This window comes from Scyliorhinus torazame, chromosome 12 (genome assembly GCF_047496885.1).
Source record: "Scyliorhinus torazame isolate Kashiwa2021f chromosome 12, sScyTor2.1, whole genome shotgun sequence".
Lineage (NCBI taxonomy): Eukaryota > Metazoa > Chordata > Chondrichthyes > Carcharhiniformes > Scyliorhinidae > Scyliorhinus > Scyliorhinus torazame.
This window is the reverse complement of record NC_092718.1, coordinates 91,361,997-91,380,793: the sequence shown is the minus strand read 5'-3', so window position 1 is coordinate 91,380,793 and position 18,797 is coordinate 91,361,997. Positions and strand designations below refer to the sequence as shown.

The following is an 18,797-nucleotide window of genomic DNA, read 5'->3' as shown; positions in this document are numbered from 1 at the left end:
TCCTGCAGCATTTACCCCATCATTAACACAGTGAGGGGGGTATCTTCCTGCATTATTCACCCCATCATTAAGACAGTGAGGGGTATCTTCCTGCAGTATTCACTCTATCAATAACACAGTGAGGGGCTATATTCCTGCAGTATTCACCCCATCATTAACACAGTGAGGGGATATCTTCCTGCAGTATTCACCCCGTCATTAACACAGTGAGGGGGTATCATCCTGCAGTATTCTAACCGTCATTAACACAGTGAGGGGGGTATCTTTCTGCAGTATTCACCCCATCATTATCACAGTGAGGGGGTATCTTCCTGCAGTATTCACCCCATCATTAATACAGTGGCGGGGTATCTTTCTGCAGTATTCACTCTATCATTAACACAGTGAGGGGGTATCATCCTGCAGTATTCACCCCGTCATTAACACAGTGAGGGGGGTATCTTCCTGCAGTGTTCACCCCATCATTAACACAGTGACGGGGTATGTTTCTGCAGTATTAACTCTATCTTTAACACAGTGAGGGGTTATCTTCCTGCAGTAATCACCCCATCATTAACACAGTGAGGGGTATCTTTCTGTAGTACTCACTCCATCATTGACCCAGTGAGGCGGTATCTTCCTGCAGTATTCACCCCATCATTAACACAGTCAGGGGGTATCTTCCTGCAGTATTAACCCCATCATTAACACAATGAGGGGGTATCTTCCTGCAGTATTTACCCCTTCATTAACACAGTGAGGGGGTATCTTCCTGCAGTATTAACCCCATCATTAACACAGTGAGGGGGGTATCTTCCTGCAGTATTCACTCTATCATTAACACAGTGAGGGGGTATCTTCCTGCAGTATTCACTCCATCATTAACACAGTCAGGGGGTATCTTCCTGCAGTATTCACTCGATCAATAACACAGTGAGGGTGGTATCTTCCTGCAGTATTCACCCCATCATTAACACAGTGAGTGGGTATCTTCCTGCAGTATTTACCCCTTCATTAACACAGTGAGGGGGTATCTTTCTGCAGTATTCACCCCATCATTAACACAGTGAGGGGGGTATCTTCCTGCAGTATTCACCCCATCATTAACACAGTGAGGGGGTATCTTCCTGCAGTATTTACCCCTTCATTAACACAGTGAGGGGGTATCTTCCTGCAGTATTCACCCCATCATTAACACAGTGAGGGGGGTATCTTCCTGCAGTATTCACGCCATCATTCACACAATGAGAGGGTATCTTCCTGCAGTATTCACCCCATCATTAACACAGTGAGGTGGTATCTTCCTGCAGTATTCACCCATCATTAACACACTCAGTTGGGTATATTCCTGCAGTATTCACTCTATCATTAACACAGTGAGGTGGGTATCTTCCTGCAGTATTCACCCCATCATTAAGACTGTGAGGGGTATCTTCCTGCAGCATTAACTCTATCATTAACACAGTGAGGGAGGTATCTTCCCGAAGTATTCAGTCTATCATTAACAAAGTGAGGGGGGTATCTTCCTGCAGAATTCAACCTGTCATTAAGACAGTGAGGAGTATCTTCCTGCAGTATTCACTCTATCATTAACACAGTGAGCGGGTGTCTTCCTGCAGTATTCACTCTATCATTAACACAGTGAGGGGGGTATCTTCCTGCAGTATTTACCCCATCATTAACACAGTGAGGGGGGTATCTTCCTGCATTATTCACCCCATCATTAAGACAGTGAGGGGTATCTTCCTGCAGTATTCACTCTATCAATAATACAGTGAGGGGGTATATTCCTGCAGTATTCACCCCATCATTAACACAGTGAGGGAATATCTTCCTGCAGTATTCACCCCGTCATTAACACAGTGAGGGGGTATCATCCTGCAGCATTCTACCCGTCATTAACACAGTGAGGGGGGTATCTTTCTGCAGTATTCACCCCATCATTATCACAGTGAGGGGGTATCTTCCTGCAGTATTCACCCCATCATTAACACAGTGACGGGGTATCTTTCTGCAGTATTCACTCGATCATTAACACAGTGAGGGGGTATCATCCTGCAGTATTCACCCCGTCATTAACACAGTGAGGGGGGTATCTTCCTGCAGTGTTCACCCCATCATTAACACAGTGACGGGGTATGTTTCTGCAGTATTAACTCTATCATTAACACAGTGAGGGGTTATCTTCCTGCAGTAATCACCCCATCATTAACACAGTGAGGGGTATCTTTCTGTAGTACTCACTCCATCATTAACCCAGTGAGGCGGTATCTTCCTGCAGTATTCACCCCATCATTAACACAGTCAGGGGGTTTCTTCCTGCAGTATTAACCCCATCATTAACACAGTGAGGGGGGTATCTTCCTGCAGTATTAACCCCATCATTAACACAGTGAGGGGGGTATCTTCCTGCAGTATTCACTCTATCATTAACACAGTGAGGGGTTATCTTCCTGCAGTAATCACCCCATCATTAACACAGTGAGGGGTATCTTTCTGTAGTACTCACTCCATCATTAACCCAGTGAGGCGGTATCTTCCTGCAGTATTCACCCCATCATTAACACAGTCAGGGGGTTTCTTCCTGCAGTATTAACCCCATCATTAACACAGTGAGGGGGGTATCTTCCTGCAGCATTCACTCCATCATTAACACAGTCAGGGGGTATCTTCCTGCAGTATTCACTCGATCAATAACACAGTGAGGGTGGTATCTTCCTGCAGTATTCACCCCATCATTAACACAGTGAGTGGGTATCTTCCTGCAGTATTCACCCCATCAATAACACAGTGAGGGGGTATCTTCCTGCAGTATTCACCCCATCATTAACACAGTGAGGGGGTATCTTCCTGCAGTATTCACCCCATCATTAACACAGTGAGGGGGTATCTTCCTGCAGTATTTACCCCTTCATTAACACAGTGAGGGGGTATCTTTCTGCAGTATTCACCCCATCATTAACACAGTGAGGGGGGTATCTTCCTGCAGTATTCACCCCATCATTAACACAGTGAGGGGGTATCTTCCTGCAGTATTCACCCCATCATTAACACAGTGAGGGGGTATCTTCCTGCAGTATTCACGCCATCATTCACACAATGAGAGGGTATCTTCCTGCAGTATTCACCCCATCATTAACACAGTGAGGTGGTATCTTCCTGCAGTATTCACCCCATCATTAACACACTCAGGTGGGTATATTCCTGCAGTATTCACTCTATCATTAACACAGTGAGGGGGAATCTTCCTGCAGTATTCACCCCATCATTAACACAGTGAGGGGTTATCTTCCTGCAGTATTCACCCCATCAATAACACAGTGAGGGGTATCTTCCTGCAGTATCCACTCTAACATTAACACAGTGATGGGGTATCTTCCTGCAGTATTCACTCTATCATTAACACAGTGAGAGTGGTATCTTCTTGCAGTATTCACTCTATCATTAACACAGTGTGGGGGGTATCTTCCTGCAGTATTCACCTCATTATTAACACAGTGAGGGGTTATGTTCCTGCAGTATTCACCCCTTCATTAAGACAGTGAGGGGTTATCTTCCTGCAGTATTCACCCCTTCATTAACAGTGAGGGGGTATCTTCATGCAGTATGCAACCCATTGTGAACACACAATGAGGGGGGTGACCTTCCAAAGTATTTACCCCAACTATACTACAGATAAATGTGCATTGTGTTTACGATCTTGAGTGACAGATAGGCGCCTTGAGACATGCTGGGGTCAGAGGAGTGGACACATAGGATCAGTACAGTACAGTGCAGAAGGATGCCATTCAGCCCATCGAGTCTGCCTCGACCCTCTGAATGATCACAAGACCTAGGCCCAAACTAAACTCCCACGCAACCCCGTAATCGGAGGAGCAATTTAGAATGGCCAATCCATCTAACGTGCACATCTTTAGACTGTAGGGAAACCGGAGCACCCGGAGGAAACCCCCACAGACACAGGGAGAAATTGCAAACTCCACACAGACAGTCACCCGAGGCAGTGCTAACCACTGTACTACCCCAAAATCTGTTTGCTGGTGGCTTCTTTCATTCCAGTTAAGTTGCAGTGCTGTTGCCAAGTCTGTGTGGACTCCAGGTTTCAAACTCCCAGCCCGATTAAGAAAACAGGTGAGTAACAAACAGCTGGAAAAAGGACAGCAACGAGGAGGCAATGAGTTCACCTGGGACTGCCAGGCGGCTGCTGTCTCAGGAAAATCAATAGGCTAATGAACGGGAAAGGGCTGAATGTCACAGGCTAAGGCCTGCTGCATCTGTCTGCCTGCTGAAGGGACAAGCATTCAAGAGCCACAATAAAGCACATTTCATCAACATTCTCACAACCTTCAGTCCCCTTCGATTTGAGTTGGGCGGGGGTTGTTAACCGGATTAGATTGATTAATCATTGCTACAGTCACACAATAGTATATAATCGCGACAAAAACAGATGTGAGCAGTTATCCGTCACGGAGGAGAGAGAAAATGAGGGGGTTTCTGCTGGTGCTGCTGTTCGGGGTGACAGGTAGAATTTCCCATTGCTCTGCGATTATCATCACTTCTAATTTCACTCCCAGCTAAGTTGTTCCGCAGCCCTGTAGAGGGAGTCACTGGCACTTGTCATGTACAGACTGGCAGAGCTGTGCACCTCACCAGGGGGCACATTGCAATCGACTCTCTCCCTCTGCCTCTGTTTCAACTCCGACTCTCATCACTGCACCTCCTGAACTCGTTGTCTCATTCCCCTGATCAATTATTCCTCCCAGCACTGTCTGTTCTCATCCAGTACCCCCGCCATCAAAGTGAATTCTCATCGCATCCTCCCCTCCACCAACCAGCATTTCCACAGTCTCCAAACGGAGGAACTCCACTGCTCACTCACTGTCCCCTCCAAATGGAGGGACTCCTCCCTCCCTCACTGTCCCCTCCAAACGGAAGGATTCCTCTCCTCCCTCACTGTCCCCTCCAAACAGAGGGACTCCTGCCCTTCCTCACTGTGCCCTCCAAACGGAAGGATTCCTCTCCTCCCTCACTGTCCCCTCCAAACAGAGGGACTCCTGCCCTTCCTCACTGTGCCCTCCAAACGGAAGGATTCCTCTCCTCCCTCACTGACCCTCCAAACAGAGGGACTCCTCCCCTTCCTCACCGTCCCCTCCTCCCTCACTGTCCCCTCCAAACAGAGGGACTCCTGCCCTTCCTCACCGTCCCCTCCAAACGGAAGGATTCCTCTCCTCCCTCACTGACCCTCCAAACAGAGGGACTCCTCCCCTTCCTCACTGTCCCCTCCTCCCTCACTGTCCCCTCCAAACAGAGGGACCCCTGCCCTTCCTCACTGTCCCCTCCAAACGGAAGGATTCCTCTCCTCCCTCACTGTCCCCTCCAAACAGAGGGACTCCTCCCCTTCCTCACTGTCGCCTCCTCCCTCACTGTCCCCTCCAAACAGAGGGACTCCTCCCCTTCCTCACCGTCCCCTCCTCCCTCACTGTCCCCTCCAAACAGAGGGACCCCTGCCCTTCCTCACTGTCCCCTCCAAACGGAAGGATTCCTCTCCTCCCTCACTGAACCTCCAAACGGAGGGTTTCCTCCCCTTCCTCACTGTCCCCTCCAAATTGAGAGATTCCTCCCTTAAAACTCCATCATCATGATAGCTAATTTTGAGGGAAATATTTACCCTTCAAAACGATGGCACAAAGTCCGAACTTCCTCTGTAATAGTGGCTACAGGATTCTATGATTCACCCGAGAGGGAAAAATGTTGATCCTTAAGTATCCAACTTGACAGTGCAGCACTCCCTCAGTACTGACCCTCTGACAGTGCAGCACTCCCTCAATACTGACCCTCTGTCAGTGCGGCACTCCCTCAATACTGACCCTCTGACAGTGCAGCACTCCCTCAGTACTGACCCTCTTGACAGTGCAGCATTCCCTCAGTACTGACCCTCTGACAGTGCAGCACTCCCGCAGGTCTGAACCTCTGACAGTGCAGCACTCCCTCAGGTCTGAACCTCTGACAAGGCCGCACTCCCTCAGTACTGACCCTCTTACAGTGCAGCACTCCCTCAGCACTGACCCTCTGACAGTGCAGCACTCCCTCAGGTCTGAACCTCTGACAAGGCCGCACTCCCTCAGTACTGACCCTCTTACAGTGCAGCACTCCCTCAGCACTGACCCTCTGACAGTGCAGCACTCCCTCAGTACTGACCTTCTGACAGTGCAACACTCCCTCAGTACTGACCCTCTGACAGTGCAGCACTCCCTCAGTACTGACCCTCTGACAGTGCAGCACTCCCTCAGTACTGACCCTCTGACAGTGCAGCACTCCCTCAGTTCTGAACCTCTGACAATGCCACACTCCCTCAGCACTGACCCTCTGACAGCGCAGCACTCCCTCAGCACTGACCCTCTGACAGTGCAGCACTCCCTCAGCACTGACCCTCTGACAGCGCAGCACTCCCTCAGTACTGACCTTCTGACAGTGCAACACTCCCTCAGTACTGACCCTCTGACAGTGCAGCACTCCCTCAGTACTGACCCTCTGACAGTGCAGCGCTCCCTCAGTACTGACCCTCTGTCAGTGCAGGGCTCCCTCAGTACTGACCCTCTGACAGTGCAGGACTCCCTCAGTACTGACCCTCTGACAGTGCACCACTCCCTCAGTACTGACCCTCTGACACTGCAGCGCTCCCTCAGGACTGACCCTCTGACAGTGCAGCGCTCCCTCAGTACTGACCCTCTGACAGTGCACCACTCCCTCAGTACTGACCCTCTGACAGTGCACCACTCCCTCAGTACTGACCCTCTGACAGTGCAGCGCTCCCTCAGGACTGACCCTCTGATAGTGCAGCACTCCCTCAGCACTGACCCTCTGATTGTACTGCACTCACTCAGAACTGATCACCTGACAGTGCAGGGCACCCTCAGCACTGACCCTCTGATAGTGCAGCACTCCCTCAGTACTGATCCTCTGACAGTGCAGCACTCTCTCAGTACTGACCCTCTGACAGTGCAGCACTCCCTCAGTACTGACCCTCTGACAGTGCAGCACTCCCTCAGTACTGACCCTCTGACAGTGCAGCGCTCCCTCAGTACTGACCCTCTGTCAGTGCAGCGCTCCCTCAGTACTGACCCTCTGACAGTGCAGGACTCCCTCAGTACTGACCCTCTGACAGTGCACCACTCCCTCAGTACTGACCCTCTGACAGTGCAGCGCTCCCTCAGTACTGACCCTCTGACAGTGCACCACTCCCTCAGTACTGACCCTCTGACAGTGCACCACTCCCTCAGTACTGACCCTCTGACAGTGCAGCGCTCCCTCAGGACTGACCCTCTGATAGTGCAGCACTCCCTCAGCACTGACCCTCTGATTGTACTGCACTCACTCAGAACTGATCACCTGACAGTGCAGGGCACCCTCAGCACTGACCCTCTGACAGTGCAGCACTCCCTCAGTACTGATCCTCTGACAGTGCAGCACTCTCTCAGTACTGACCCTCTGACAGTGCAGCACGCCCTCAGTACTGACCCTCTGACAATGCAGCACTCCCTCAGTACTGATCCTCTGACAGTACAGCACTCCCTCAGTACTGAGCTCTGACAGTGCAGCACTCCCTCAGTACTGACCCTCTGACAGTGCAGCACTCCCTCAGTACTGACCCTCTGACAGTGCAGCACTCCCTCAATTCTGAACCTCTGACAATGCCGCACTCCCTCAGCACTGACCCTCTGACAGCGCAGCACTCCCTCAGCACTGACCCTCTGACAGCGCAGCACTCCCTCAGTACTGACCCTCTGACGGTGCAGTGCTCCCTCAGTCCTGACCCTCTGACAGTGCAGCACTCCCTCAGTACTGACCCTCTGACAGTGCAGCACTCCCTCAGTACTGACCCTCTGATAGTGCAGCATTCCCTCAGTACTGACCCTCTGACAGTGAAGCACTCCCTCAGTCCTGACCCTCTGAGAGTGCAGCACTCCCTCAGTACTGACCCTCTGACAGTGCAGCACTCCCTCAGTACTGCCCCTCTGACAATGCAGCACTCCCTCAGTACTGACCCTCTGACAGTGCAGCACTCCCTCAGTACTGACCCTCTGAGAGTGTATCACTGCCAGAGTAGTCCGTTGTAAGTATCAGCAGGGATAATGGGTTCAATGGATTCAAACCCAACTCCTTCTGAACAGAGGGAATATTAAATATGGACTGGTTACCAAGTCATCTCAGCCCATCGGACACTCTCCAATTGATAGAGAATACGAATTGTGTTACAATGCCGTGTATTGACTGGCATAAATCAAACATTTTCAGGGCAGCACGGCGGCACACTGCTTAGCACTGCTGCCTCATGGCGCAGAGGACATGGATTCGATCCTTGCCCTGGGTCACTGTCTGTGTGGAGTCTGCACTTTCTCCCATGGTCTGCGTGGGTTTCACTCCCACAACCCAAAGATGTGCAGGGTAGGTGGATTGATCACGTTAAATTGACCCTCAATTGGAAAAAATTGTTGGGTACTCTAAATTTATCTTAAAAACATTAAACAATGTCTTCTGTGACCGTTGGTTACACCTCTTATATGCTGCATCTCCCAATGTTTAGTGCTTTGTCTACACTGTCTCGGATATTTGTGATAGGTGTGAAGAAATGTATCTGTAACACTCTCTGTCTCTGATGCTACAGTGGGTCTGGATGATGATAAGATCATCAATGGCTACAATTGTCCACCACACTCCCAGCCTTGGCAAGTCTTCTTCACCACCGACAATTACCGCTGGTGTGGAGGCTCCATTATCAATGAATGGTGGGTTATCTCTGCAGCGCACTGTGAAAAACCGTAAGTAAGGATTCTCCCTCCGCTTTGTCACCTCGTCACGCCCTCGCTGTGTTACCTCGACTCTCCCTCCGCTGTGTCACCTCGACACTACCTCCGCGGTGTCACCTCGACACTCCCTCCGCTGTGTCACCTCGACACTCCCTCCGCTGTGTCACCTCGACCCTCCCTCCGCTGTGTCACCTCGACCCTCCCTCCGCTGTGTCACCTCGACCCTCCCTCCGCTGTGTCACCTCGACACTCCCTCCGCTGTGTCACCTCGACACTCCCTCCGCTGTGTCACCTCGACACTCCCTCCGCTGTGTCACCTCGACACTCCCTCCGCTGTATCACCTCGACAGTCCCTCTGCTGTGTCACCTCGACACTCCCTCCGCTGTGTCACCCTGACAATCCCTCCGCTGTGTCACCTCGACACTCCCTCCGCTGTGTCACCTCGACACTCCCTCCGCTGTGTCACCTCGACCCTCCCTCCGCTGTGTCACCTCGACCCTCCCTCCGCTGTGTCACCTCGACACTCCCTCCGCTGTGTCACCTCGACCCTCCCTCCGCTGTGTCACCTCGACCCTCCCTCCGCTGTGTCACCTCGACCCTCCCTCCGCTGTGTCACCTCGACACTCCCTCCGCTGTGTCACCTCGACCCTCCCTCCGCTGTGTCACCTCGACCCTCCCTCCGCTGTGTCCCCTCGACCCTCCCTCCGCTGTGTCACCTCGACACTCCCTCCGCTGTGTCACCTCGACCCTCCCTCCGCTGTGTCACCTCGACCCTCCCTCCGCTGTGTCACCTCGACCCTCCCTCCGCTGTGTCACCTCGACCCTCCCTCCGCTGTGTCACCTCGACGCTCCCTCGGCTGTGTCACCTCGACACTCCCTCCGCTGTGTCACCTCGACACTCCCTCCGCTGTGTCACCTCGACACTCCCTCCGCTGTGTCACCTCGACACTCCCTCCGCTGTGTCACCTCGACACTCCCTCCGCTGTGTCACCTCGACACTCCCTCCGCTGTGTCACCTCGACCCTCCCTCCGCTGTGTCATCGCGACGCTCCCTCCGCTGTGTCACCTCGACACTCCCTCCGCTGTGTCACCTCGACCCTCCCTCCACTGTGTCACCTCGACACTCCCTCCGCTGTGTCACCTCGACAATCCCTCCGCTGTGTCACCTCGACCCTCCCTCCGCTGTGTCACCTCGTACCTCCCTCCGCTGTGTCACCTCGACCCTCCCTCCGCTGTGTCACCTCGACCCTCACTCCGCTGTGTCACCTCGACCCTCACTCCGCTGTGTCACCTCGACCCTCCCTCCGCTGTGTCACCTCGACCCTCCCTCCGCTGTGTCACCTCGACCCTCCCTCCGCTGTGTCACCTCGACCCTCCCTCCGCTGTGTCACCTCGACCCTCCCTCCGCTGTGTCACCTCGACACTCCCTCCGCTGTGTCACCTCGACCCTCCCTCCGCTGTGTCACCTCGACACTCCCTCCGCTGTGTCTCCTCAACACTCCCTCTGCTGTGTCACCTCGACCCTCCCTCCGCTGTGTCACCTCGACACTCCCTCCGCTGTGTCACTTCGACACTCCCTCCGCTGTGTCTCCTCGACACTCACTCCGCTGTGTCACCTCGACACTCCCTCCGCTGTGTCACTTCGACACTCCCTCCGCTGTGTCTCCTCGACACTCCCTCCGCTGTGTCACCTCGCACTCCCTCCGCTGTGTCACCTCGACCCTCCCTCCGCTGTGTCTCTTCGACCCTCCCTCCGCTGTGTCACCTCGACACTCCCTCCGCTGTGTCACCTCGACACTCCCTCCGCTGTGTCTCCTCGACACTCCCTCCGCTGTGTCTCCTCGACACTCCCTCCGCTGTGTCTCTTCGACCCTCCCTCCGCTGTGTCACCTCGACCCTCCCTCCGCTGTGTCTCCTCGACCCTCCCTCTGCTGTGTCACCTCGACACTCCCTCCGCTGTGTCACCTCGACCCTCCCTCCGCTGTGTCACCTCGACTCTCCCTCCGCTGTGTCACCTCGACACTCCCTCCGCTGTGTCTCCTCGACACTCCCTCCGCTGTGTCACCGCGACCCTCCCTCCGCTGTGTCACCTCGATCCTCCCTCCGCTGTGTCACCTCGACACTCCCTCCGCTGTGTCACCTCGACCCTCCCTCCGCTGTGTCACCTCGACCCTCCCTCCGCTGTGTCACCTCGACCCTCCCTCTGCTGTGTCACCTCGACCCTCCCTCCGCTGTGTCTCCTCAACCCTCCCTCCACTGTGTCACCTCGACACTCCCTCCGCTGTGTCTCCTCAACCCTCCCTCCACTGTGTCACCTCGACACTCCCTCTGCTGTGTCACCTCGACACTCCCTCCGCTGTGTCTCCTCAACCCTCCCTCCGCTGTGTCTCCTAGACCCTCCCTCTGCTGTGTCTCCTGGATCATTCTGAGCCGGGAGTATTGCAATCAGACACGACAATCAGATCTACTTTAATGGCCCTTTGCAATTTGACATCTGGGGCGAAATTCTCCGACCCCCCGCCGGGTCGGAGAATCGCCGGGGGCTGGCGTGAATCCCGCCCCCACCGGTTGCCGAAGTCTCCGGCACCGGAGATTCGGCGGGGACGGGAATCGCGCCGCACCGGTTGGCGGGCCCCCCTGCGCGATTCTCAGGCCCGGATGGGCCGAAGTCCCACCGCTAAAATGCCTGTCCCACCGGCGTAAATTAAACCACCTACCTTAACGGCGCGACAAGGCGGCGCGGGCGGGCTCCGGGGTCCTGGGGGGGGGGCGCGGGGCGATCTGGCCCCGGGGGGTGCCCCCACGGTGGCCTGGCCCGCGATCGGGGCCCACCGATCCGCGGGCGGGCCTGTGCCGTGGGGGCACTCTTTTCCTTCCGCCTCCGCCACGGTCTCCACCATGGCGGAGGCGGAAGAGACTCCCTCCACTGCGTATGCGTGGGAAGCTGTCAGCGGCCGCTGTCGCTCCCGCGCATGCGCCGCCCGGAGATGTCATTTCCGCGCCAGCTGGCGGGGCACCAAAGACCTTTTCCGCCAGCTGGCGGGGCGGCAATTCACCCGGCGCCGACCTAGCCCCTTAAGGTTGGGGCTTGGCCCCCAAAGATGCGGAGCATTCCGCACCTATGGGGCAGCGCGATGCCCGTCTGATTTGCGCCGTTTTGGGCGCCAGTCGGTGCACATTGCGCTGTTTCCGGAGAATTTCGCCCCTGTTCAGTCACTCAATTGTATTTTATTTATATTTTTAGGGCTTCTTTGTCAGTCCTCTTTTCCCCTTTATTGTTCCTCCTCCCTCTGATGCAGTTATCTGAGATTATGTCCTGACCACATTCTCTGTCTGTCAGATGAACCGCAAATCTGCAAACATTGGGGGCGAGATTCTCCGACCCCCCCCCCCCCCCCCGCCGGGTCGGAGAATCGCCGGGGGCTGGCGTGAATCCCGCCCCCGCCGGTTGCCGAAGTCTCCCGCACCAGAGATTCGGCGGGGGCGGGAATCGCGCCGCGCCGGTTGGCGGGCCCCGCCCGCGCGATTCTCCGGCCCGGATGGGCCGAAGTCCCACCGCTAAAATGCCTGTCCCACCGGCGTAAATTAAACCACCTACCTTACTGGCGGGACAAGGCGGTGTGGGCAGGCTCCGGGGTCCTGGGGGGGGGGCGCGGGGCGATCTGGCCCCGGGGGGTGCCTCCACGGTGGCCTGGCCCGCGATCGGGGCCCACCGATCCGCGGGCGGGCCTGTGCCGTGGGGGCACTCTTTCCCTTCCGCCTCCGCCACAGTCTCCACCATGGCGGAGGCAGAAGAGACTCCCTCCACTGCGCATGCGCGGGAATGCCGTCAGCAGCCGCTAACGCTCCCGCGCATGCGCCGCCTGGAGATGTCATTTCCGCGCCAGCTGGCGGGGCACCAAAGGCCTTTTCTGCCAGCTGGCGGGGCGGAAATTCGTCCGTCGCCGACCTAGCCCCTTAAAGTTGGGACTCGGCCCCCAAAGATGCGGAGAATTCCGCACCTTTGGGGCGGCGCGATGCCCGTCTGATTTGCGCCGTTTTGGGCGCCAGTCGGCGGACATCGCGCCGTTTCCGGAGACTTTCGCCCTGGGGATCTGTGTTTCCGCTGGTAGCTCACCTCCACCCGCAGGTTTCCGAGCAGTGGGGGGTGGCTTCAATAAGAAATCCCATTTTTCCAGCAGCGGGAAGAGGGAATCCCGCTGTCAGTGAGCGGCACTCCGCTGAGAAACCCACGGCTGGGAGAGCGGAGAATCAGCCCCAGATCAATTCATCATTTTGTTCTGCTCTTTAGCTGTCCACCTGTTGGTTTATGTGTTTATTTATCAATCCATAAAATCTCTACAGTGCTGAAGGAGGCCATTTGGCCCAGCGTATCATGCACTGACCCTCCAAAAAAGCACCCGACCTAGGTCCACGCCCCTGCCCTATCCCTATGACCCTGCACATTTATCACTTATCCTACCCCTGGACACTAAGGGGCAATTTATCATGGCCAATCCATCTACCCAGCCCATCTTTGGACTGTGGGAGGAAACCGGAGCACCCGGAGGAAACCCATGCAGACACGGGGAGAACGTGCAAACTTCACACAGACAGTGACCCAAGGCCGTAGTCGAACCCGGGTCCCTGTCACTGTGTGGCAGCATGCTTACCACTGTGCCACCTCACCGAGAGCTTGTTTATCTACATTTCTACCTGTATTAGTCACTGTCTGGTCGCCTCTTTGCTGTGGGGGCTGGCTGTGTTTGGATCAGTTGCTGCCTCTCCTATTAGGACAATAGATGTTCTGCTTCCCAAAGTATATTGTTGCCCGTCGAGAGCGCTTGGCTCTCCAGAGATGGTGAAAGGTGCTAAATAAACACAAGTCCCTCCGTCTTTCCTTGGCAGAGCTGACTCGCTGGTGGCCCATATTGGCGAACACAACACCGAGGTGGACGAAGGTACTGAGCAACATATCGTCGCCTCCAAAGTCATCAGTCACCCCTTCTACAACCCCAGGACTGTGGACAACGATATCATGCTGGTGAAACTCTCCAAACCGATCCGTTTCAACAACTACATCAGACCCATCGAGCTCACCAGCTCCCACCCCTCTGTCGGGCAGGAGTGCCTTGTCTCGGGATGGGGAAACCTTCTCAACGACGGAGGTGGTGAGTGGAATGTACATCCCAAACCGCATGGGCGAACCCTCAGTGCGTTTATGTGACAGGAGAGCCCGGTTCATACTTCCACTTAACATCAGCATCACGCCAGGTCTCGGGGTATTTGCAAAGACGGAATCTCCTGGTCCACATCCCACCCTCACCTTACCGCATGAGAACAGATTGCTCAATAACTCACTGGGAGTATTTGCGGGATCGCACTATGTGAAATGAGCAACTTTGATTGATTGCATCCCAACAGAGTCCACACGCCACAAATGATTCACTGTCTGTCAAGCAGATTGGGCAGCCCAGAGGATGGAGATGTTGCGATATCAACCCAAACTCGTTCTCCGCCCGTCTGTCATAAATACTAACAATTCTATACAGAGCATGATCCCATAACCAACAGTTTTAAGACCCCACAAAAGATTTTCTGACATTTCTTTAACTGGTGTAAATTGAGAGAGTTGTTAGCTTAGGACATGAGAGAAGCCCAAGCTCTGCCTCCGTATGTGTGATTTCAGATTGTAGTGTGTGTGTGTGTGATTTCAGATTGTACTGTGTGTGTGATTTCACAGATAGTAGTGTGTGTGTGATTTCACAGATAGTAGCGTGTGTGTGATTTCAGATTGTACTGTGTGTGTGATTTCACAGATAGTAGTGTGTGTGTGATTTCACAGATAGTAGCGTGTGTGTGATTTCAGATTGTACTGTGTGTGTGATGTCACAGATAGTAGTGTGTGTGTGATTTCACAGATAGTAGCGTGTGTGTGATTTCACAGATTGTAGTGGGTGTGTGATTTCACCGATTGTAGTGGGTGTGTGATTTCACCGATTGTAGTGGTTTCACAGATTGTAGTTTGTGTGTGATTTCACAGATTGTAGCGGGTGTTTGTGTGTGATTTCACAGATTGTAGTGTATGTGAGTGATTTCACAGATTTTAGTGGGTGTGTGATTTCACAGATTGTAGTGGTTTCACAGATTGTAGTTTGTGTATAATTTCACTGATTGTAGTGTTTTGAGTGATTTCACAGATTGTGGTGTATGGGAGTGATTGCACAGATTGTAGTGTGTGTGATTTCACAGATTGTAGTGTGTGTGATTTCACAGATTGCAATGTGTGTGAGAGATTATTTAGGCCCATTTTAGCATCATAACCCATTTTTCTGGGATACATTCTCCTCCGATTTCTGGATGTGTGACAGATCCACATTTCTACAGGTTATTAATGGAAGATATTCCCCTCTCTACCTGTCGTCAGCAGTGTGACTATCAATGGGCTTTGCTGCTATAATTCCAGACTGAATCGACTTTGTGAAATGTGTTCCTTTCTCAGTTCAGTATCCTGCTCAACTCCAGTGCCTTGATGTCCCTGTGCTGTCTCTGAAAACCTGCCACCAGGCTTATCCTGGCCGCATCTCCAGAAATATGTTCTGCGCTGGATTCATCGAGGGTGGGAAGGATAGCTGCCAGGTAAGCATGCACCAACCTGAACTTTGCAGTCCACCTGGCAGGTTTGGAGGCAGGAGGGGGAGGGGCAGGAGGAGGAGGAGTGTGAAATTGCATCAATGGGTTTCCCTACACCGACACGTACCTGATTTTAGAGGGGGGGGGGGGGGAGTAGAGTGTATGGGACATTAAGTCCAGCCAAGCATCCTTAAGGCCTTTAAGTGACCACTCAATGGCTGCTATGGGTTTTTTCCAACCCATTCTCAATATTAAGACGATCAGGTACCGGACAGCTCGGGATGAGAAACAGGAAAGTTTGCCAGTGGAGATGTGGGCATGGGGGGGGGGGGGGGGTGAGCACCCACTATGGATGAGGGCACACACCCCTCACGGACCGTGCACCCCACACCTCTCTCCGTACCTCCTGGCCTATGCCTCAATAATGCAATTAACACTGGTTCCCCCACTCAGCCCTGCCCTCCCCGGGGCAAGGCCTCCCCATCCCTCCTCGGTCTCCCCTCCCATCCTGGGCCTCCCCTCCCCTCTGGGGCCTCCCATTCCCTCTCCTCCGGGGCCTCTCAGACGGCCTCTCTCTCACTGGTGTTCCCACCTGCTGCTACTCAATGCTCAATGGTAGCTCCACCATCTGTAAAATATATGCCGCTTGTCTCCACTCTGTCCAATCCCTCCAACCCTGGAAAAAGGTTCAGACAGAGATTTTACTCCTTAAGCTGCCAGGGCTGTAGTTGTTTTCCAGTATTGTGACCATGACAACGGAACCTCCCCCCTAACAGCACTGTGGGTGCACCTACACCTTGGGGACTGCAGCAGTTCAAGAAGGCAGCTCACCGCCACCTTCTGAAGGGCTGGGCAATAAATGCTGACCTAGCCAGCGACGCCCACATCCCGCATTTAAATACATAAATGAACAGGTGGAATCTCATATGGGCTCGGATATCATAAATTAAGAAATAGAATCGAGCGGCAGCTTCTCGTGCCCTCTCCAACATTCAAAACCTCTGAACGATTTGATTGTGACCTTTTCCGCCAGCTCCCTCTGACCCTTCACTCCCTTGTCGGTCAAAATCTCTGGCAGCGTGAAATATATTCAAACATCCGACCTCCACTGCGCTCCGTGTGGAAAATCCCAATAAAAGAGAAAAAATAAATCCTCCCCTACACCCTAAATGGGAGATCCATTATTCATAAACTGTGCCCCTTTATTCCGGACTTGCCCAAGAGGGGCAGCATTCTCTCAGTACCCCGCCTGACCAGCTCTCCTTAGCGACTGACAGATTTCAAAAATACCTCATTCTGCTGAATTATACTGGGAAAATGCCTCTGCCGATTGTCCCTTGAAGGGCAACACAGCAAAGTAAGGGTCGCCTGCTCTGGATAACCAAACTGGACTAAGTAGGCAATCACCCCACAGGGAGGAGCTCTCTGAGACAGGAGGCATTCCAGAGCATGCTGCAGATTTAATGCTGCTGTGTTGGGTGTGGTCCTTTGTTGATTACCAATTAAGTCGGATTACAGTGCCTGATCTCCTCCAGCCCCGACATCCCTCCCCATCTCTGTAACCTCCTCCAGCCCCAAAATCCCTCCTTATCTCTGTAACCTCCTCCAGACCTGACATCCCACCCTATCTCTGCGACCTCCTCCAGCCCATAAATCCCTCCGTATCTCTGTCACCTCCACCAGTCCCGACATCCCTCCCTATCTCTAACCTCCTCCAGCCCCAATATCCCTCCCAATCTGTGCAACCTCCTCCAGCTCCTACAATTCTCCCAACCTGTGCATCCTCCCCCAGCCCCGTACAACTCTCCCTGTCTGTGTAACCTCCTCCTGCCCCTACAACCCTCCGTATCTGTGTAACCTCTTCCAGCCCCTACAGCCCCCCCCCCCCCCCCCCTATCTGTGTAACCTTCTCCAGCCCTTGACAACCCTCCGAGATCTCTGCGCTCCTCCAACTTCGGCATCTTGAGCATCCACTGACTCATGCTGTGCCTTCAGCTGTTTGGAACCCAAAGCTCTCTCTCCCTCCCACACACATTCTCTGTCTCTAGCATGCACTCACTCACTTCCGTTATCTCTCTCTCTATCAATCACACTCACGCTCTCTCTCTCTCTCTCTGTTAATCACACTCACTTTCTCCATTTAATAGCTTCTTCCTTGACCGAGCTTTTCGTTACCTGTCCTTAACATCTCCTGATGGGTCTGGATATCACTTTTCTTTGATGCCCCTGACGGTGAAGACCTGGGATGTTTTAACCATGTTGCCATCTGTATATAATTGTTAAGTTGCTCTGATTGTTTTGTAATCAACTCTTTCCTCTGCTCACACACAGGGTGATTCTGGAGGTCCACTGGTTTGCAATGGGAAGTTGGAAGGAATTGTCTCGTGGGGAATTGGCTGTGCGGTGAGAAATTACCCAGGCGTGTACACTGAAGTCTACAACTACATTTCCTGGGTCAGGGACACTATGCAGAACAATTAGGAATGGCCTGAACAGAACGATCAATAAAAGAAAATAATTCAATAAACGCTGATCAAAGAATTTTTATTTCCTGGGTTGATGTATTTTGATAATGAGCATTCAACGGATCATACTCTCAGAGACACCTCAAACCTCACTAAACCCCACTCCAATTCCATCATTATCCCACATCCCTGAGACATCTCAAAGCTAAATAAACTCCTCTCCAAATCAATCATTATCTCATAAGTCAGGCTGAATTCTGCGATTTTGCAGCTAAGTGCCGACACCAGGGTGGGAACTGTGGCGTTTAACGAGGCCAAAATCGACACTGAACCCTCACCATCCTGGGACCGTGAGAGGCTAGCAGCCGCGCGAGGTATAACTCCCGGCTCCTGCGCCAAAACCGGCCGACTGTGGCGGCGCTGGACACAGTCCGCGGCCGCCACGCCAGGTTCCCGACCACTCAGACCACATGTCCCCCACGCGGTAGGGGACTCGACCCATCGGGGGCGGAGCATCGGGAGAGGGACTTCCGATGATGCGCCAACGCTGTTCTAATGGCATGCGGCGCGCAAAGCAATGACGCCATTTCAGAGGGGGCGGAGAATCAAAAACCGGCGTCAAACCGGCGCCGCCCCCAATTTGGGCATCGGAAGGGCTTCTCCGTCCGATCGATGATTACGATATCAGCGTCGGGCAATGTAGAATCCTGCCCGTAGTGCTTGTACTTCAAGGGGCGAGCTGCCAAGAGGATGAGGTGGCCCAGGTATCCAATCAGGGACCAGGGTGGGAGATGCTGGCAAGCGTAGGTTTCTGTAGCAGTTTGATAAAGGAAGCTGATTCACAGTCACGAGGGTGCAAGCCTCTCTGCATTGTGGATATATCTGTAAATAAATGTTGCAGTTGTTATTTACCTAACTGGTGAACGGGAAATA

The 18,797-nt window shown here is 53.5% G+C and overlaps 1 protein-coding gene across 1 annotated transcript; it reads left to right on the top strand.

The window, feature by feature from the left end:
* The first annotated feature begins 4,352 nt into the window (after positions 1–4,352).
* Positions 4,353–17,926, top strand: LOC140386552 (trypsin-3-like). Its single transcript, XM_072468974.1, has 5 exons — positions 4,353–4,501; positions 8,645–8,798; positions 13,675–13,937; positions 15,269–15,405; positions 17,731–17,926. The coding sequence occupies exons 1-5, from the start codon at positions 4,462–4,464 to the stop codon at positions 17,878–17,880; spliced, it is 744 nt and encodes a 247-aa protein (XP_072325075.1). The 5' UTR covers positions 4,353–4,461; the 3' UTR covers positions 17,881–17,926.
* The last annotated feature ends 871 nt before the right edge of the window (positions 17,927–18,797 follow it).

Excerpts from the sequence above, each read along its gene's own strand:
- LOC140386552 (XM_072468974.1), top strand. The coding sequence starts at position 4,462 with ATGAGGGGGTTTCTGCTGGTGCTGCTGTTCGGGGTGACAG. Across the intron at positions 13,938-15,268 it reads CCTTCTCAACGACGGAGGTG|TTCAGTATCCTGCTCAACTC; the intron begins GTGAGTGGAATG and ends TTCCTTTCTCAG. Across the intron at positions 15,406-17,730 it reads GTGGGAAGGATAGCTGCCAG|GGTGATTCTGGAGGTCCACT; the intron begins GTAAGCATGCAC and ends GCTCACACACAG.